We start from the raw sequence: 20,231 nt of genomic DNA on the forward strand, positions 1-20,231 counted from the left end.
ACATCTTTTTTCGTGTCGTCACTATCATTTATTCTTTGGCACCTATCTCTCTCACAGTCTCACAGCCAACAGCTTCTGATGTCCATCTCCCAGCTTTCGCGGCTTCTGCCGCTGCCTGACGAGGATCTCCAGCAAGTTTTGACCTACGCCGCAACACTGTCCAAGCCCGAGGCAGTGGAGCATTTCCGGAATCTGCTTGGTGATTCACCCGACGCCGTCGACTTCATATCATCCTTCAATTCCAGGCGCCAGGACCCCAAATCCGCCCCTGCACCTCAGGCATCATCCTCTTCACAATCTACTTCGGGCGGCGTTCCCAAACCCGCGCGGAACAACAACAAGAAAAAGAAGGCGCCCCTCCACACGCCCGCCCCACGTCAAGTCACCAACCTCGGCCCTGCGCCAGGCACTGCCTACAACAAGCGGAACCTCGAAGATGACTACCGGTCGGGCGCATCGAGCCGTGCTGCCTCGCCGGCCAAACCGCCGGCCAAGTCGGCAACGCCGCCTCCGCCCAAGGCGCCCCCATCTGCCGCCGGTCACCTGATTTCGGATCTAACCAAGTCCAAGCCAAAGTCCACTCCTGCCTCTCGGTCATCTACCCCTGCACCCAAGACCAAGATCAACATCTCGGGTGGCACGGCTATGCATGGTGCCTCTTCGGCCTTGTCCGACTTGGATGCTGCTATCAGAGCCCTGGAACTGACGACGAACCCAGAAAAGAACAGCGATGCTTCGAGGAAATGCAATTGCGTCGCCGCCAGGCATCCTCTGCTGGTTGCTGCTCCTAACTGCCTGAATTGTGGCAAGGTCATCTGTGTCAAGGAAGGACTGGGCCCCTGCACTTCGTGTGGTACCCCGCTGTTAAGTTCGTCCGAGGTGCAGTCTATGATCAAAGAGCTGAAGGCCGAGCGTGGGCGGGAGAAACAGGCAGCCGACCGGGATGCCCACAGAAGGGCCGATGTGTCCCGAACGCCAGCCCCCTTCACCAAGCCCCGCGAGGCGAACGAGGCCCCATCTTTGGCTGAGGCCAAGGCTTTAGAACACCGTGATCGCCTGCTCGCCTTCCAGAACCAAAACGCTCGCCGGACAACTGTCAAAGATGAGGCTGCCGACTTTGATGTGACGGGCGCAATGGCTGGTACGGGCGGGAGCATGTGGTCTACTCCCGAGGAGCGCGCCCGAGAATTGAAGAGGCAGCAAAAGGTCTTACGAGAGATGGAGTGGAATGCCCGACCTGAGTACGAGAAGCGCCGTCAAGTGGTCAGTATCGACTTGGTGGGAGGCAAGGTGGTCCGGAAGATGGCCGCAGTCGAGCGACCAGCCAGCCCAGTGGATGATGACATTGTCGAAGTCGTCGAAGAGATATCAGAACCAGCCTATGCTGGCAGGAATCTTGGAGGTGGGGGCGGCGCCTTCAGCAAGAACCCGCTTCTTGCAGGATTGATCAAGCCAATTTTCGAGCCCAAAGGCAAAGGAAAAGGCGCCGAGCTCGAGGGACGGAAAGATCGCAAGACGAAATGGAGAAGGGTTCAGGACAATCTGGATGACAACTCCGAGGTGATTCTGAACGGAGGAGCTTACGGGACTCAGCCTAGTGCGGGTCAACCTATTACCGCTGGCGGCGATGAGCCGGATTGCGGATGAAGCCCTGTTCTAGGTTTCTAACAGATACGTTTCAGGCCGTCAATGTCTTATCCTCGAAGACTCTTCATAGCTGATGAAATGACAGATATGATCGCATTTATTGGTTTGTCTACGTTACTCTTCTTCTGTACGTGACATGTCTGCTACGTGTGCATTTGACCCGGCCTTCTTCCACTCCCTTTTTATGAGACAGTCAAGGTGGCAGTCTGTCGAATATCCCGACTGCTGGCACCGACGCTGATGGTGAAGGCGCCGGTCGGCACCACCCAGTTCTGCCGGGCCACGTCCCAGTAGCTGAGGTCACGCCGCCGGAGAGCGAAGGTGGCGGTGCCGGACGCGCCGGCGGCCAGGGGCAGCTTCTCGAACCCGCGCAGCTGCTTGGGCGGCGCGGTCACGGACGAAGGGTAGCCGACGTAGAGCTGCGCGACCTCGGCGCCCTCGACGGCGCCCGAGTTGGCTACGGTCACGGTGACGGTCGCGACGGTCTCGAAGAGGTCGGCGCGGCCGCCTGGGACGACGGTGCCGGTGGCGGGGCCCGACTTGGGGGCGCCTTCGACGGCGATGGCGGAGTAGGTGAAGTTGGTGTAGGCTATATGTATGCACGAACGATGGGTCAGCACGAATAGGGGAATGTGCGACGTCAGTATAAGGGGTTAGATGGGACTTACACAAGCCGAAGCCGAACTCGTAGCGCGGGGCGATGTTGGCCCGGTCGAAGTGGCGGTAGTCAATGTACAGGCCCTCGCTGAAGCTATCACTACTACCCCGGCTGACGCTGGTGCCGTAGTCGGCCGCCGCCTTGGCGATGGTGTAGGGCAGCTTGCCCGAGGGGGCGACGGCGCCGTAGAGCACGTCGACGAGGGCGTTGCCGCTCTCCTGCGAGGGCAGGCCGGCCCAGACGACGGCCTTCACGCTCGGCAGCGCCAGGATGGTCTCGAGCAGGATGGGCCCGACGGAGTGCACGACGACGACGACGTTCTCGTTGGCCTGCGCGACGGCCTGCACGAGTTGGTTGCCCGAGTGCCACGGGTCCAGGTGGTTGCGGTCCCCGGCGTGGCCCTCGACCGTGATGTAGCCCTCGCCGCTGTCGGACGTCAGGAAGACGACGGCGGCGTCGGCGCCGCGCGCGGCGGTGGCGGCCGAGGTGCTGTCGCTGGCTTGCAGGGTGACGGTCGTGCCGTCGGCCTGGGCGCGGGTGCGGATTGCGTCGGCGGGGGCGACGAAGTAGGGGTAGTTGGCGGTACCTGTTCATTGTGAGTCTTTTGGTTCTGCTGAGGAGCCTTGGTATAAATCGGAAAAAGAAGAAGAAAGAAAAGGAAAACGTACCGGAGCCCCAACCCATTCCCAATGCGCCGGTATTGCAGCCCCGGTCGACGCACGCGTTGATGCCTTGCGGGTTGTTGACGGCGGCCGATCCGATCAGCGCCAGGCGGGAGGGCTTCTTGAGCGGCAGGATGCCGTCCTCGTTCTTGAGGAGCACAATGCCGTCTCTCGCGACGGCGCGCACGTTGGTCTTGTGGTTGCCCTGCACGTTGGCGTTGATGTTGATGGTCGGGTAGCCGCTGTTCTGCTCCGTCAGGTACCAGGCGGCGAGGATGCGGCGGACCATGTCGTGGACGCGGGCCTGGGGCACGCGGCCGGCGCTGACGGCGCTCTGCAGCTTGGGGCCCCAGAGGACGGAGCCGCCGTTGTAGTCGGAGCCCGGCATGGTCATGTCGAGCCCCGAGTTGGCGCTCAGCTCCGTCGTGTGCTGCGCGTTCCAGTCGGTCAGGACGTAGCCCCGGAAGCCGAGCTCCTGCTTGAGCAGGCCGTTGAGGCTCTTGTCGTCCTCGCACGCCCACGTCCCGTTCAGCTTGTTGTAGGCGCACATGACGGACGCCACGTTAGCCCGCACGGCGTCGGCGAAGGGCCACAGGTACAGCTCGTGCATGGTGCGGTCGTCGACGTTGGAGCTGATGGTGTCGCGGCTCAGCTCCTGCTCGTTGGCGATGTAGTGCTTCACGTTGGCCTGCACGCCGGCGGCCTGCATGCCCTCGACCGTCTCGGCCGTCGCGATGCCCGACAGGTAGGGGTCCGCCGCGAAGCCCTCCCAGTTGCGCCCGCCCTGCGCGATCTTGCCCAGCGGCCCCGCGACCGGGCCCAGCAGCACGTGCACGCCGCAGCCCCGGGCCTCCTCGCCCATGAACTGGCCCCGCTGCCGCATCAGGTCGCGGTCCCAGGTCGAGCCGGCTTGGATGCCGGGCGTGAAGGCGGTCACGCCGTTGCCGTAGCGCACGCCCAGCGGGGAGTCCTGCAGGCAGAGCTGCGGGTAGCCGATGGAGTTGATGGCCGGGGTGTTGCCGACGCAGGGGCCCTTGTTCCAGCCGACGCCGGTGACGATGTTGATCTTGTCCTGCGAGGACAGCTTGGCGAGCGCCGCGTTGGCCTTATCGTAGGCGGCGCCCCAGTCGCCAGTCGATTGGCTGGAGGCCGCGGCGGCCGAGGCCAGTACGGCTGCTATATCTTGGAAACGCATCTTTCGAAGGCTCTTTCTAAACAGATGCTGGCTGTTCTCCTTTTTCAAAGCTGGGGCAGCTTATATATGGTCAACCGTGGACAGGAAGGGTGCGCCTGGGGAAGACGAAGCCTGGCACTCCAATTGAATACACCCCCGAACTTATATACCATAAGAGTATTACCATGACAGGAGGGGCACATGGGAATCCTCAGCGCCAGTCAGAACGTTACCTCGGAACTTGGCGATATAACGGGGGGTCCACTACTGCTGCCCATCGCCGTTGGACGCGACTGGAGCCACGGCGGTGAAAGATGGTCAGATCACGATACCCTGTACGGCAGTCCACGGAAGACCAAGGCGCGGAAGAGGGCCTGCTTTCTCTCTAGGAATGCACACATGGCCCGGCATTTTGCCATGAGCAGGTTAGATTGGCACTTGGCATGGCTCTTGGGTGCCCCCCTCTTACGGCAACTAACAGGCCGGCAGTGGTAACCCGTTTTGGGGGATGACCCTGTCCTTGAGCACTTTTTTCTTGTTACCTAACAGTGTCACAAGGTTCAGATGCGATGCGCCATGGCATGGATGACGGGGATTCAGAGCGAGAGCAAGAAAAACGCATGGGATTAGCCGGCCCGCGTAGCCCTTGTCTTTGCCAAATGTGTCTTCTTATAACGGGGGGTGGGCCAGTAGGATTGTCGGAGCAGTCGACTCCGAGCACAGGGATCCCCGCCCCTAACGGCGCCTTGGTTCCCGTTCCTGGCCTGCCCTTCCCCTCCCCCCAAATCCCAATTCTGGGGAAATAAGCCTAGGCGGTCCAGCACTTTTTCCCCCAATGATGCAGAGTCCAGCAATTGCCCCTGTTTATGGATCATTAAGGCCACTGCGGTCAGCATTTTCATCTGCACGTCATCTATTTGCGCATACTTCGGCCATTCGCTGAGAAGTTGCATCTTGTCATTTGAATATTAGAGAACGTCGCTATTAATACTAGTCTGATTTGGTGACTCATTAAGCTGAGACATGCAGTAAACATTCCCGACAGCACGGCGGGTTGAGAATGCCTAGCCATGAATCAGTTAGCACACCTGTGCTCGCCTCCCGCAACGCCCTGACAGATCTCCAACAAGACGCGCCCAGCCCACTCAAAGTCCTCCATCTCTAGGAAAACCTGCGCGCTCAATCTCGCCCATAGCTTCCCGTTCCCCTGGAACAGAGGGATGAAGGTATTGTGGTCTTCCATCAGCTTCTTCAAGATCCATCGCATAGCAACCGGCCCCTCGGCTGTCGATATGCCGGCACCACTACCACCACTCTCCTCTGCACCCGCGCCATCCGTGAATGGAATAGGCAATGCCACGTTGGTCATGCAGCACCTACCCAGCGTCCCCGTGCTGTTCTCCAGGACCTCGGTGCCCAGGATCTCGGCGGTGCGCTTACCGCCCTCGCGCGCCAGGGTCTGGACATACTCCAAGATCCTCTCCTCCCCGCCCAGGACCTCGTCCCGCCACCGCAGCGCGTCCGTCACACAGAGGTAGGGCGAGCAGTCGATGGTGCCCGTGAACTCGAAGTTCCGGACGAAGGGCGACTTGTCGCTCGGCGGCAGGGGGTTGATCCGCGCGCTCCCGCCCGTCTGCGTCGTCACGTAGCCGTGCGAGGTCGGGACCGAGGACCGGATCAGCGCCTGGTGCCGCCGCGGCACGTAGAGCACGGCGCACCCGCGCGGCACGAACAGCCACTTGTGGCAGTTGGAGAGGAAGAAGTCCGGGTCCAGCGCGGCCAGGTCCAGGTCGATCTGCCCGATGCCCTGCGCGCCGTCGACGAGGCTCAGGACCCCGCGCTGGCGGCAGGCTTCCGTCAGGGCCTCGAAGGGGAACCGGATCCCCGGCAGGCTGGAGACGGTGTCGAAGACGCAGAGGCGGGGCCGCTGGCCGTCGGCGACGCATTGGGCTACGGCCGCCTCGAAGGCGGTCACGGCGTCGGCGTCCTCGAAGGGGTATTGCAGAGGGATCTCGCGCGCTGAGACGAGAGGGCGGCCCGAGGCGGGCTGGTGCGAGTCGACGATGTAGTCGATGGTTTTGCCGCAGCCGCCGTAGACGGTGCTGAAGTAGAAGAGGACGTCGCGGCCGTCGGGGTTCCAGGTCAGGTTCCGCAGGATGATGTTGATGGCCATGGTCGCGTTGGGCACCAGGACCACCGTCTCGGCGGGCGCGCGCAGGAGGGCCGCCGCGGCCTCGCGGGAGGCGTCCAGGAGGTGCGGCAGCTCGTAGCGGATGAAGGGGTCCGGTCGCTGGTTGGCCCGGTCCTGGTACTCGCGGAGGTGGGTGTGGATGGCCGTCGGCCAGGCTCCGAAGGATCCTGTGTTGCCCTTGTTAGACTCATATTCATAGGTTTGACTGCTTATAAATGTAACGAAAGATTGTTGCAAGGTATGGTGATGATTGACTGTCAACTCACCCTGGTTAAAGTTCCGGTAGTCCGCATCGAAGGGGAACTCTTTGCGGAGGCTGTGCCCGAAGGCTACTTTACCCTCATTGGTAGACTGAGATGTATCGTTGGAAGACGCCATTGTGATCAGATGTGATATACTCCCGCTTACACTGGATGCTCTAGATACTGATGAGAGCAGGATGATGCTTGCTGTGAACCATTGGCTAGCAGTAGTAGTAACGCTTTTGTTTTATACAAATGTGTTGAACACCTCGTCATGAACAACCCATTCCGCCATCGGCTTGCAATTGCCAGTGACTCATGTAAGGGATATCAAAGGGGAAATGAAGAAGTTCAGAATGCGGGAGCAGATGGGTGGACCCCACTATGACCCCCATGGCCAGCCCACCACAGCCGCTTGCCGCTACGGGAGGTGGAGACATGTCAGCACAAAGGCGTGTTGCTATGCGTCATATCGAGCGCGTTGCTATTCTCGCCCAAACTGAAGCCGGCAATATGCCAAAGATGCATGCCTGCGTGTCTCTGTTCACTAATGTAACACAGTCGCTCACATAAGATATTGTAATGTCGCACATGTGTCACTCGTAATTGACCCACAATGCCAGCCATCTCCAACAACCCCCCGCTGCTATCACCGCCGACAGCGCCGTCGGAAAGGGGCCTGCTCTTCAATCCGGGGACGTCGTTTTTCGTCCCTTTGGGGGCCGGTCAATTCAGGTGACCGGGTGCTACACAGCATGGAGAGAGTTGCTTTGTTCCTGTCTAACCATTATTGCCGAAGAGTATGGTGCTGACCGACCACCCACGGTAAGATATTGCATTGTTTTGGCTGGCTGGACTCTAATATCACCGGGCCTGAACCGCGATCTAACACGCACTGCTTACAAAGGCGGCAGTAAGGCATTAGCCGTACAGAAACGTTGCCTTTATCGGGAGATCATATACACGTTGGCGGCATACCCGAGGTTGCACAGATATAGGAAGCCCAGCAAGCAGCACACTTGAGAAGTCTACAGTACAGTGCTATGCGAAACCAGGGCCAGTTGTTCTCGAACTTGTCACATGCTAGCGGATTTGGTCGTGCATTAGTAGTAGTAATGAATGTTGTCATTCAGTCTGCACAGCTTGGTGACAAAGAGATCACGTAGCCTTCAACACCCAACACCGCATCGCTCGAATCGAGGCGGGTAATAAAAGCGAAAGAGCCGTTGACTTCAGAGGCTAGTTATATGGTATGTACCCTTATACTTTCTATAGTCTTTGCCAATGACTCCCGCATAGCCTCCCTGATATCCGCCATGTCTTCCTCGATTTCCTCATCACTCCGATCAGGGTCCAATCTTTTGTAATTTTCAAAGACCTGCCGAAGCCCCTTCTCGTAATCCGCCCTCGCCGCCCGCTCACGCTTGTCCCGAAGGGTCTGCATGATCTCGGGGCTCATGCCGTGGGGCACTCGCTGTATCGCGGCCTGGACAAGGGCTTGCTGGGCAGCTTCCAGGTCGCCCGTCTCCGCTTTCGCCACCAGCTGCTCCAAGTAAGTTGGGCCGGCGCCGTTGGGCACTGCTGGCCGGCCCGCGCGCGGGCCGCTGATATAAGACGCCTCGTTCGTGGTCATGAGTTGGTCCGGCGCCTGGTGCTCCACAAACATCCGGTCGTAGTACTCGGGCGGGTTCCCGTCCCACACGTTGTCGGCCCGCGCGATCTCGCCGCGCAGACCCATCAGCCAGGGGTGCACCGCCGAGACGTAGTCGTGCACCGTGACGAAGCAGCCCCCCGCCGCGGCCGGGTCCGTCGAGGGCGTGACCGTCAGCTTCCACTTCGTGGTGGGGCGGTCCTCTTCGCAGCAGCGCAGCAGCTCCCCTTGGTCCTCCTCGTCGTCGCTGTCCACGTCGCTCTCGTCCCGGCGTTCGTCGCCCTCGTAGTCGGGCGGGAGCTCGCCGAACTGGCAGTCGGGTCGGGTTGGCGCGGCGTGGGCCTCGTGGGACTCGAGCCACTGCTGCTCCCACATGTCGAGGGCGTAGACGGTGACGGTGATGGAGCTGATCTTGGGCTCCGTCAGGGGTGCGGCCGCGATCGGGTGTAGAGCGGTGGGAGCGCCGCTGTTGTCGGTGGGCGTGTTGCCTTGCATGTAGGCCTCGCCTGGCTCTGACCCCTTTTCGCGCCAGTCCTCCGGCATAACCGAGATGGCTGAAGCTAGAGGCCCTTGTAGTGTCCAGAATATCCGGTGCGCTTCGGGGGTGAGACGAATAGGCAAGAAACGGGCGGATGGGTCCGAAGTGCGCACCTCCTCGTAGGATGGGAATGAAGGCATAGTGCTGCTGAGGGCTTGTTGTGAACCATAGATAATGTTGAGCACGTACGCAGTCAAGATGACGAAGAGTACCGCGGGAAAATACCTCAACAGACACAGATGTAAGGCGGACACTCTGTTCATGGTGCGTCAAGATAAAGAAGATTGATATTAGATCGAAGGCCCAGTGAGTAGATTTATAAGTGGTTGATATTAAAGGGGAATGGGCCAAAAAATGGATCTGGTGGAGTTTGCTCTAGGCACCAATGCCCAGGGCGGCGACCATGTAGGCACCGATGGCAAGACCACCCACGCCGAAGTAACTGGCACGAAGCCCGGTGGCGGCACTCGCAACATCGCTCTTCTCGGGGCCAGACCCGTCAACAGTTTTCGTGCCGACTTCGGAAGCTGAGGTACTGGTGGCAGTGGCAGAAGTAGAGGCCGTAGTGGCGGCGGAGCTTTGACGGGAGGTCTCGGAGGAGACGGTAGGCGAAGGAGGCAGTGGTATGTTAGTCGCCTTGGGCGGGCCAACGGTCCAGGTCGATGACTTTGGGACCGACGTGGTTTCACTAACGTTGTCCTCGCACTCTCCCCACAAGCAGTTGCCCATCCCACAGAATGCCTTGCCCGTGCCGCAGTTGCCATCAAGACTACAGCAGTTGCCCCACTCACCGGCGCATGTGATGACCGTATGTTGGAGTAGGAAGCCACACTGGCCGTCTGTCGTTTCCCTCTCGATCCCTGCGACGATATCAGCATCTCTCGGTTACACTTATTGCAAGAGTTGTGTTGACGCGAAGAACACAGGCCACGCATGGAGAAGTTAGAGTATGTACTTACATCCGTCGATGCAGTAGTCTGTTTGGGGCTGGATATTGCTGCAATCGAGGCTGACGCCAGGGTTCAGGAGGAAGAAAAGGTCGAGGGTTATTTGGTAACGTTCAGACGCCTCGGCGCAGGAGCCGTCGTCGGCCTTTTTGGTCGTCCGGGCCCAAGAGCGACAGTTGACTACTCCAGGTTCGGCGTGGTCGCTCTCCCCAGCATTGGCGCTGGTCTGACGTTTAGCAGGAGTGGTGGGCACGCCGTTGACATCGTCCCAGTTATAAGGCTTGCGGTTCTTTAAAGCGTCCGCTGGAGCTAAGGAGGCCAATAGGAGGAACCACCCGACAGTACGGGCAAGATGCTGCATTCTGTTCTTCAAATGTTTCCACGTCTGGGGTTTGTTTGGCGTATGGGGTGATCGGGGAGCCACTACTGTTGTAACTAGAATGATGCAGCCGTAAACACATAACAAAAAGACTAAACGGAATGGTCAGCAGAATATATCTCTTAGCTAAGTCGAGGTCGGTGTGCTGATCAGGCAGAAGCCTGACCGGGCCGTTGCTTACCAGAAAAAGCCCACTTTCTACGGGGACTTCGGAGATTAGACCCCATTCTCGTCGACGACCTTTGTTGATTAGATCTTGACTACGAGATTCTTTTCCCATTCTCAATGGCCCACCCTGAGATGCCAACACCACGTTCGGCCCTAGCCGACGGGGCATCGTGCCATGTGCGCAGATGGCAGGGGTCGTTAGCGCAACAGGTGGGCTCTCATCGCACAAATAAGGCAAGCTCGATACTCTACTGGGTAATTAGGCAAGTTGTTCTGCCAAATTTTCTACGTCTCAATCTGGTGCCGAACTCGTAGAGAAACAGCGGGGAAATATCAGTAGTGATCATATTGGTGTTAATTATAGTTCATATAACATATCAACCATACCGCACGGGTCCCCCGCTCTTATCCCCAAACCAGTCTTCCGCCGCCAGCGACTCCTCGGCCGAGGCGTAGTTGACAATAGTGCTCTTCATAGTCGTGTACTCGCGCAGCGCGTCGACACCGTTCTCGCTGCCGATGCCACTGGCCGACTTGGCGCCGCCCAGGGACTGCTCGGGTCGTTGCGGTGGTGCGTATTGACCCAGACGATGCCCGCGTCGATCCGCTCCGAGACTCGGAATCCCTGCGCCAGGTCCTTGGTCCAGACCGACGCCCCCAGGCCGAACTCGCTGTCGTTGGCTAGAGTAATCGCTTGGTCCTCGGTGTCGAAGCCGACGACGGCGATAACGGGGCCGAAGGCCTCTTCGCGCCAGATCCGGGTCCGTAGGATGCTGTCGTTACCACCCTGGCTGGAGACAAGCACTGTGGGCTCGAAGAAGTAGCCCTTGGTGAAATCTGTTCCGTCGAGTTGACTCTGGCCGCTCATTTTCTTGCCACCAGTAAGTGCTGTGGCATTGCCACTCTCGACTGCCTCGTCTACCAGCGTCGTAACGTTCTGCAACTGCTTCGCCGAGATCAGGGGGCCCATCATTGACTCCGGGTTGTTTGGCGACCCCATCCGGCGGGCGATAGAGTCAATTTTGGCCTTAAGCTTCTCCAGAACTTGACCCAAAACCGCATTCTCCACAATGATGCGCGTACTCGCGATGCATGTCTGACCGCTGGCCATGAACGACCCGAACGTGATACCATTCACGGCGACGTCGATATCCGCGGCAGCAAAGACAACTAGAGGCGCTTTCCCGCCCAGCTCGGCCGTGTAACGCGCGAGGTTGCCGCCCGCTATACTTCCGATAGCACGGCCCGCCACCGTGCCTCCCGTAACGTCGACCTTCCGGATCAGCGGATGCTGCACCAGTGCTTTACCCGTCGAGGCCCCGTAGCCAGGAAGCACATTGAACACGCCGTCCGGCAAGCCCGCCTCCTTCAGCAGTTTCCCCAGTGCCAACGTCGTCAGCGGCGTCAGCTCGCTCGGCTTAGCAACGACGCAGTTCCCCGCCGCCAGAGCCGGGGCCAGCTTCTTGACCGCGATGAGCAGCGGGTGGTTGAAGGGCGTGATCTGCGCCACGACCCCGAGCGGGACCCGGTCCAACCAGTTGTGCAGCTTGCCCACCGTCGGCAGCACGGCCCGCTCCTCGGTCCGCAGCAGGGCGGCGTAGTACTTGAACCAGCGTACGAGCGAGGGGACCTGCGCCCGCATCTCGCGCACGGCGCGGCCCGTCTGGCGCACCTCGAGCGGGATCAGGTTGGGCACCTCCTTGGCGAGGAGTGCGGCCGCGGCCTCGAGGACGTCGGCGCGGGCGTGGGGTGAGGCTTTGGACCATATGCCGGACTGGAAGACCTTCTGGGCTAGCTGGATGGTCTCGTCCACGTCTTCGGGGCTTGAGGCGTGGCATCTGCACGCTTGAAGTCAGCGGCATTGTTCCTATTTGGGTGACATGATGTGATTTACTGTGCAAATATTTCCCCCGTGGCTGGATCTTCAACAGGAATTCTGGTGGGGTGTGTCAGTATCTTTGATCTAGTGTCCGAAGATAGGTGTTGCAAGCAAACCTACAGTTCAGCCTGGCCAGATCGTTCTTGGCCATTGACCCACATGAGATATGTTTCTGTCATTTTGCATGTACGTGTTTTGAGATACTCAGTTTGATTGAAGGATGCTTAAGGGGCTATGTAAGCAATGTTTGACGTCGACTTTATCTTTGTAGTCGGAGGGTAATAAGGTTTAGAGCGGGGCCGTCGGCATGTCCCGACGTTTGCGAGTCCTCGGCCCTCATTGCGTTGAGCCGGAAACCGTCGGGGCAGCCCGATAAGAGAGGAAATACAGCAACAAGCTCAAAAGGCAGTGAAAATCGTCTCAAAATCGCCAAAGTATTGTAACGTTGATGTCCAAAAGATTTCATTGAGGTCGTTAGTATGTTCTTGGTAAACTGCTATGTGAAAGAATGTGTCGCTCATCAACATTGTCCCAGAGTAAAAGAGTGTCAAGCCCAATCCAGCTGTGTCTGTTGACATTATCCTCCATGTCGTGAACTTCCAATAATGTCATTCCGATCATCCCTTCATCCCCACTGCAGTACCAAGTCCATCGCGACCAAGGTACGCAGTCCCCCTACCCAAGCTTCTCGCTCTTAACACTGTGGCTCGGGTGCAGATTTTTCAGTTGGACGTGGTAGCTGAGATCAGCTGATGTTAGGTCGTTGAAGGTAGACGCAACAGTAGTATTATTATCAACGCGCGAGCGATTCAAATTGCGAATGAACTTACGCATGCCTCCAAGCCTCGGATCCAGGTTACGTCCCTCGGGGAGCTCGGGTGCTGACTCGGGCGCTGATTCGTTGCCGTCGCTTGGCGAAAGGTTCGAGGCACTGTCGCCGGCGCCATGTCGCTGCGCTTTGCGGAGGTTGACCCAGGAGCCCAGAGACTGGCCGAAAGCTGTAAGGCGTCCCACGAACAGTGCGAGCACGACCGGCATGGACACGCATACCAAGCCGAGGTTGTTTTCGCAGACGCTGTAGTAACCGCGTGCATTAGCATTGCTAAGAACCGGGGCTGGAGGGGCTTCTCACCTAGTCATCAACGGGTATGATCCGGCCCATGTGATGTCAGAGAAGTCCATGATCGTTTTGCTCATACGGAAAACCAAATTAATTATACCGGCTACAGTGGCTCTATAGGAAGTTATTAGTGTTGTCATGACAATCCTGGACTCTTCGCAGGCTCTGGACTTACACTGCTCCAGTGAGGAAGATGAAACTGATCCCCCACTTTCGCTTGTACGAAAGCCCAAGCTTAGGTATCTGGTGCATGGGGATGATCATGGTGTAAATATCAGTGAGGACACTAACGTAGGCAGCTACTGTGATTAGAGTGTTGGGGATCTTTGACATTTGAGCCCTGTAGCCCGGGTCGAGGAAGCCGCCTTTGCCTGGGGTGGCCGTAATGAGATAGGTGATCACAAAGGCAACGCAGAAGAGAACCACCACCGTGATGCCAGCCCAAACCATACTCCTGATATGGTCTTTAGGACCAAATAGGCGCAGGTAGAACACAAAGAATGTCACCTTGATCAGGGTGTTGGATAGGCGAGCCAGAAGGGTTTGAGCAAGACCCAACTGGTAGTATGAATGTGAGCAATGATACCTGGTGATGGGGGCGCTGAACACAAACATACCTTGGAGTAATTTATCCATCTGCGGAGAGAGACGTCCCATAGATGACGCCCGGCTGCGCCGTAGCCCGGCTGGTCGCACACTGCAATTGGTTGTCAGGAGAAGATTGCGGGAGCCGTCAGATGCTGAGGGACTTACTCATCAAAACCACAAAGTTGAATGCAAGGGTAATCACCTAGTTCCCGTGCAGTTAGTTGAAATGCACCTTCTCATTGGAGAAGATGTTGGTAATCTTACTGCCGATACCATGCAAAGATCTAGGAAATATGTAAGTATAGAGAGCAGCAATAGTAATGTTCAGCATAGGATATGGGAACTTGCAGTCGTCGGCACCCCAGGATTTGGTTATCCTGAGTCGCGTATATGCCCTGGCTGCCGTGAACAAGACTACCAGTGTACTCATGACAGCAATGATGACGATTAACCGATACGAGATGGAATCTGGGTCGTCGAAGTTGGACTCCTGGCCCTTCGGCGGTGGCCGTACAGGAGTGGTATCCAGATAGCTATCTTCCATGTTGATAGTGGTAGAATAGCGTTGTGTTGATGTTGAGCCTCAGGTTTTGGTCGCACATGTATTCAGCTGTATGGAACAGCTTGGTATTCCTTTGGGGAGAGGGGGAGGAGTGGACTGAGGAGCGTGACGGCGACGGGAAACCTGCTGGATCTGGAGATCCCCACGGTACTTAAGGTGGCCGCCTCCAACTGTCTGCAGTTGGGGCAGCTAGGGATAGGTCCGTAGCAAACACGGGCGTCGGGGTGTGGGTTGTTTGCTTGCTTCTTAGCGTAATAACGTGGCATATTCAGTGCAACCCCAAGCGTCCTTGCGTCGCTTTTCATTTGCCGGCAGGCAGCCCGGTCGCACGGCGTCAAGCAAGGCGTTGTGTTTGTTCGCTTTATCGAGGCAGCCTTCGCTGTAGGAGGCAAGAGGGGAAAGAGATCGTCGTCGCATGGCGGCTGGCGGTCAAGCCATTCGAGGCCATGATATGATTCGACCTTGCTTTCTCACGATACCAAGCAATCCGGTCACCGGTCATCGGAACCTCCCTACACTGCAAATTAGCTGCATATTTCCTTGCGTGATTAGTTCCGCAAACTTCGCTTCCACGTTATTCGGGCCGCGAACGCTCATGTAAGGGAGGGGCCGTCCGCAGTATCGGTAAATGGAGAACTCTCCAATGTGACCCAACAACCAACTGTTATCCGAGCCCGTGCCAAGCTAGACTGAAACTGCTGGGGGCTGCAGAAGGGGCTGGCCTTGGTGAATAGACAAAAGTTCCGTGCTGGCGCAGAAGCGCAGAAGAAGTGCACAAATGCAAGAAGGCAGCCAATCTCTGCGTTTCGAATGCCGCCTCTGCCAAGCTGATGTTTCCAAACCCTGGCGTCGTCTGCCCGTAGGTTCCTGCGAACACATCATGATTATGTGGCTTGCGCGGGATTGGTTCTTCTCCAGAGAAATGCGAACCAGCACGTCGGGATTTGCTTGTTATTGGATGACCGCTGGTCTGACACCAAATATCAGTCGGCCCATCTACCAGGTCATTGCTGATTAATCTCCTTCGTATTGACAAGTTATTGTATCCATGTCATGATGGCCACCCAGGACAGGTTGCATTGGACTAGCTAACCCTTGTTCGTGCCTGTCGGTATGTGTGCACACATCGGTGCTGGAATGCGCCCGTAGGCATTTCAAGCCGGATTCCACCTCTCTTTGCTCCTTTTCACAAGGTCCTGAAGGGCAAGCCCAATGAGGGAAACACACACCATGAAAGAAGACCCTCCTTGTAACAAACACTGGCTAGGTAATCAATTGTGCTCTTATTGCTTTGACTATAATTACGGATATATATATCAGCATCTCGATCATGAGATAACAAGATTGCTTGCTTCTAGCTGGCTATGATTGTCCCTTTCTTTCGATCTAGCCAAATACCTGGAGGGCGCTTGTCGATTGTGGCCTTGAGTCACCATTCGTGACTCATATATGCTGTCGCTTTGTATCTTTTGTTCACTTGATTCTTCCTACAAAATCCCTTTCTCTTCCCACTCATCCACCTAGAGGGATTGACTTCTAGATCCATGGATCTCTCAGAGTTTGGTAAATGGGAAGCTTGGTTGTGATGTTATCCCAGGCTGTGCGAGAAGCCGACGTGGGGACTGGTCCATCGTTGGGCCAAATCCGTTACCGTCGTATCAGCTTTAACATACGAGTACGCAGAGTTCCGAGCCCTGGTAATGATAGAGGATGTGCTGCCCGTCGGACTAGTGCTGACTGGCCATCGCTGTCGAGCCATCATTTCATCATCTTTCTAGAGGAGGGTCTCCCTCCTCCCTCCGCTGAGAAAGATCACCGAGTCACAGTATGTAGAGATACACATCGCCATTGGTACTTTTTACATAATCCTCTACGATTCTGCCGGTCCTAGTGCTATAGATACAACCGCATACGAATATCATCATCGCTGTACTGTACCATGCAAAGGGCATTCTGTATGTATCTTATGTTTTCACCTTCCATGATGAGAAGAGCTACACAAACAATTCGACCAGATCGAACATGGCGGCCGAGAGGTAGTCTAAGTTCATCATAGTGTATGTTGTTACTTAGCTGTCCCATTGTGCCAAAAGTTCTATGCCTTTGCGACTGAGCCTTATAGCCGGTTGAGAGGCCCTGTTATGCTTCTTGAACCCTTTCGCGTCCGTCATCACATCCCAGGTCGTCGTTCAGTACCTTTAGGACGCTCCTCCCTAGTTTCTATCGTGGTTTCCTTGGTTACTTGGTGAGTGGCCGCTGGCCCCTCTGAAATTCATACCTGTTGGGTGAATGACGGTGTTGTATATGGCGTCAGCGTTGTGCAACGTCGGCATTAGGCCCGGACTGGCTATGTCTCAATGCAAAAGCCTATTTTTATTATTATCGGTGACCGTCACTCCCTGCTTGTTCTCCGTTGTTTCTCGTCGTCCTTGGTGCTGCATGAAGCGTTGTCGGTCGAAATGTTACTGGTCGGTTTGAGATAGGAGGTCGATCTGCCTAGAGAAAAAGGACATGTCAGATTTCCAAACTGCTTCCTGTGATGGCTCATAGTTCTTACCATTTCATTTAATTACTGCCAACGTGGCTTACTGGTGAACTGCTGTCTGGTGATATCATACTTAAGAGATATCTATACCCACTGACTTGCGACACTAGTCAGTCAACGGTATAAACGTATGATATTAACTTAACCGCGAGGACTGCAGCAAACCACACCTCAGTCTGAGCTGACAGTTAAGTGAGCTGAAAGTGTCGGCGAATAATTGAATGCTACAGGCACACAATTAAATAAACTCTTATCAAGATTCAAGCTTGAGAACGCGCTAGGCGTGCACCACCTCACACCCAGCTTTTTTTTTGGCACAGCAACAACAATCAAAAGCTCGATTCCCTTGTGTCTTTTTTGATTTTTTTCTGATCTTCACAGTTTGTGGTCTTGGGAATAATTTCATCTCGAAGAGTGCAACCACGATCTCTTCATCTGAACAACAATTCGCCCATCGCCCACTCAACACCGCATTTTCATCACCGCGCGCGGTCTCTGTCGCGCCGGTCGGAAACTTTGCACTTTTGTGACTGGCTTTTCCTTTCCCCCCAAGAGCTTCAGCCTCGCTGCACTCGCCTCTTATTCGCGATTATCTCGTGCTGTTCGGGCATTCAGTTTTGTTGCTATTCAACCTCTCTGACGGTTGAGATCAAGACCGCGACAACGGTGTAAGTTATTTCGCATATTTCCTTGCTTTCACTTATTTATTTATTTTTCTCCCACAATGTTCTCAAAAGATCCATTCTAATGTGGCCATCCAGTTCTGGTTCTATTCCACCTCTCTGACGGCCAAGATCAGACCGCGACAACGGTGTAAGTCATTTCGCATATTCCCTTGCTTTAACATGTTTTTTTTTCCCTTTCACTACTCTCTCCAAAGGTCCATTCTAATGTGGCTATACAGCTTATCCTTTTACCCTCCCTTCATCTGCGGTCTTTCACTTCCCAGGGTTTGTTCATTCCAAGACTGTTGAAGTTTGCCGACCATGGAGCACAACAACAACCAAGGATCCAAGAGATCCCGTGATGACGGCTCCGATTCTGGCAAGAAAAATAGCCACGCCAAGGAGCCGGCCCCAAAGCGACTGAAGGATGAGTCCGGTCTTCCTGCGGTCGCATCCGCCCCAAGTCGTGCTGGCGGCAACACCCCCGCGGGCGGTTCTATGAAACCCCCTCGTGCCACCCCTGAGCGTGGCGCCGGTTCCTCTGCCCGCCCTTCGCCGTCTCTAGCGATTCGGACCATTCAAGGCATGAATGGTGGCAAACAAGATTCCGGTAAACCCTCTGTCCCCCCTGTCTCGTCGGCCCCTCGAATTCCAGGTGTCTCGCAGTATGGGCCCCCTTCCTCGTCGAGTGTCCCTGCGATCCTGCGGGGCAGCGGAAACTTCAGGAGCCAGTTGCCCGCCAACAAGCCCCGCATCACTCGAGCGCCCGTCGTGGTCCCCGTCGCCAAGAAAGGGGGTTCTACAACGTCGCGCTCCGACCGCGCCGAGTCCGCAGCCCGCCCGACAGCGGCCAGTAGCAGCGGTAGTGCTCGACCAGCAGAAGAAGCCAGCGGCAGCAGAAGTTCCCGACCCCGAGCAGCCAGCAGCGGCAGCGACAGTTCCCGGCCGGCCGTAGCCAGCGACAGTCCCCGATCCTCAGACCTATGGCCCGCATTGCCGAACGGATCGGAGTTAGACTACGACAAAAGGACACGTGACCTCAACGAATACCACAGTAAGGTATATAAAATGTCGCCCACCACCTTCATGAAGGCACACGGCGTGGAGCCAAGCTACGCAAAACCTGCCCCGAAGAAGCAGGAGCGTAAGCCATCCACCTTCACCCCCGGCGACCGTGCTGCCAGTAAGGACGACGGTGGCACCCGTGGCAGTAACGAACCAGCCGCTGCCCAGAACACGTCCACCGGCACCCCGCTCGAGCAACCTGTCAAAGGGAAGGACGAGCTTTACGAGGACTACTGCAAGCGAATTAGAGAGTTCCACAACCAAAATAACAGCAACAGCTCTACCGACCCCAGCATGCCCGCCCTCAGACGCGAGGGCGAATCCCTTCCGGACTTCCGCGAGCGACAGAAGGCCCATGGCAGCGCGCCCGCGTTTGAGAAGAAGAGACCTGACGAGGCGATCGAGGACTTCCAGAAGCGGCAAGACGAGCACTATAAGAAGCACAAGCTCGGCAAATACAAAAATGCCAAGGAGCAGGAGGGCGAGGTGGACTACGACGAGCTGCCGTTCGAGAAAGCCGAGAAAGCCAAGAAGGCCAAGAAAGGCAAGCGCCCCGCCCCGACCCTCCCAAGCATCAGGAAGCCCTTCGCTCCGTCCGGTACCGACAAGCCCTCGGCCTCGTCTGGCAAAGACAGCCGGGACTTCGACCTCGAACGGTGTATTTATATCAACGAGAGCCGCGACCCGGACTCCGGCATCGAGTTCCCACCCGCGCTGTTCGAGGAGATCAACGACCTCGACGTGCCCAAGAAGGACGAGTTCAACCGCGGCGACGTTGCGCAGGGTTATCACAGCCTGCCCGTCTACGTCGTGGTCCTCGAGCAAAACCGGTGCATGGCTCACTTCAACGTCCTCGGCACCGCGCAGGGTATGAAGACCGTGAACATGCTGGCCCTGAGACTTTTCCGCCAGGAAGTGCCCAAGATCCTGCCGGAGCTGCGCGAGAGCGTCGGCCTTGCCCACGAGGAGGAGAAGGAGTCGCTCGCCCAGCTGCAGGAGCGCCTGGACCGGAATTGGACCAAGGACGTTTGGACAAAGTCAACTGGCGACATTCGTGAGACTGCCCGGCTCGCCTGGTTCGTGGACCGGGAGGGTGATCACAAAGGCTTGGTGACTTTGAGTGCGGCCCTGCCTAACACTAAGTTCCAAGCAACTGTCAAGGTTATCAAAACTAAGATGGTACTGTGATGTGTGACAGGCTTGCTTTCCACATGCCTTTCGACATGCCTTTTAGTGGCATCTGTTTACCAGCGTGCTTGGTGCCTGGTTTACGACGATAAGACAATGAACAAGCACGACGGCATGAGGCGAAGAAGACTATGAATCAAGAAGAAAAAAAGAATTTACGACAAAAACGACAATGAGCTACGAGCTACGAGCTACGAGAATGATACCACGATGATACGAATGAGACAATGATAATAGATGAGACCGGAAATCGGCGATGCCTCAAGCATCGGGTTAAAAGGACTGACAAATTCATAATGGAAAGCGTCCAACGTCAGTTACTTTGGTCAAATGGACTACGGAGACGCTGGTGTACTATAGAC

At 56.6% G+C, this 20,231-nt stretch overlaps 8 protein-coding genes across 8 annotated transcripts; 2 read left to right on the forward strand and 6 right to left on the reverse strand.

Moving 5' to 3' along the window:
* Positions 1 to 78: 78 nt before the first annotated feature.
* Positions 79 to 1,647, forward strand: PG985_003860 (uncharacterized protein; the record flags this gene model as incomplete). Its single annotated transcript, XM_066823629.1, has 1 exon — positions 79 to 1,647. One exon carries the CDS (start codon positions 79 to 81, stop codon positions 1,645 to 1,647), a length of 1,569 nt encoding a protein of 522 aa, XP_066686789.1.
* A 182-nt stretch (positions 1,648 to 1,829) lies between these two features.
* On the reverse strand, positions 1,830 to 4,162 carry PG985_003861 (beta-glucosidase 1; the record flags this gene model as incomplete). The annotated part of the gene is made up of 3 exons (XM_066823630.1): positions 1,830 to 2,236; positions 2,316 to 2,891; positions 2,974 to 4,162. The coding sequence occupies 3 exons, from the start codon at positions 4,160 to 4,162 to the stop codon at positions 1,830 to 1,832; spliced, it is 2,172 nt and encodes a 723-aa protein (XP_066686790.1).
* A 1,054-nt stretch (positions 4,163 to 5,216) lies between these two features.
* Positions 5,217 to 6,710, reverse strand: PG985_003862 (uncharacterized protein; the record flags this gene model as incomplete). The annotated part of the gene is made up of 2 exons (XM_066823631.1): positions 5,217 to 6,499; positions 6,599 to 6,710. 2 exons carry the CDS (start codon positions 6,708 to 6,710, stop codon positions 5,217 to 5,219), a joined length of 1,395 nt encoding a protein of 464 aa, XP_066686791.1.
* A 1,107-nt stretch (positions 6,711 to 7,817) lies between these two features.
* On the reverse strand, positions 7,818 to 9,026 carry PG985_003863 (uncharacterized protein; the record flags this gene model as incomplete). Its single annotated transcript, XM_066823632.1, has 1 exon — positions 7,818 to 9,026. The coding sequence occupies one exon, from the start codon at positions 9,024 to 9,026 to the stop codon at positions 7,818 to 7,820; it is 1,209 nt and encodes a 402-aa protein (XP_066686792.1).
* A 112-nt stretch (positions 9,027 to 9,138) lies between these two features.
* PG985_003864 (uncharacterized protein) lies at positions 9,139 to 10,071 on the reverse strand (the record flags this gene model as incomplete). Its single annotated transcript, XM_066823633.1, has 2 exons — positions 9,139 to 9,623; positions 9,723 to 10,071. 2 exons carry the CDS (start codon positions 10,069 to 10,071, stop codon positions 9,139 to 9,141), a joined length of 834 nt encoding a protein of 277 aa, XP_066686793.1.
* Positions 10,072 to 10,634: 563 nt separating this feature from the next.
* PG985_003865 (aldehyde dehydrogenase) lies at positions 10,635 to 12,315 on the reverse strand (the record flags this gene model as incomplete). Its single annotated transcript, XM_066823634.1, has 3 exons — positions 10,635 to 10,808; positions 10,874 to 12,095; positions 12,257 to 12,315. 3 exons carry the CDS (start codon positions 12,313 to 12,315, stop codon positions 10,635 to 10,637), a joined length of 1,455 nt encoding a protein of 484 aa, XP_066686794.1.
* A 496-nt stretch (positions 12,316 to 12,811) lies between these two features.
* On the reverse strand, positions 12,812 to 13,706 carry PG985_003866 (CFEM domain-containing protein; the record flags this gene model as incomplete). The annotated part of the gene is made up of 2 exons (XM_066823635.1): positions 12,812 to 13,211; positions 13,432 to 13,706. 2 exons carry the CDS (start codon positions 13,704 to 13,706, stop codon positions 12,812 to 12,814), a joined length of 675 nt encoding a protein of 224 aa, XP_066686795.1.
* A 4,231-nt stretch (positions 13,707 to 17,937) lies between these two features.
* On the forward strand, positions 17,938 to 19,869 carry PG985_003867 (uncharacterized protein; the record flags this gene model as incomplete). Its single annotated transcript, XM_066823636.1, has 1 exon — positions 17,938 to 19,869. One exon carries the CDS (start codon positions 17,938 to 17,940, stop codon positions 19,867 to 19,869), a length of 1,932 nt encoding a protein of 643 aa, XP_066686796.1.
* Positions 19,870 to 20,231: the final 362 nt, after the last annotated feature.

The sequence above is a fragment of the Apiospora marii genome (genome assembly GCF_038362585.1).
Source record: "Apiospora marii strain CBS 49790 chromosome Unknown utg000003l_segment0_segment0, whole genome shotgun sequence".
Taxonomy (NCBI): domain Eukaryota; kingdom Fungi; phylum Ascomycota; class Sordariomycetes; order Amphisphaeriales; family Apiosporaceae; genus Apiospora; species Apiospora marii.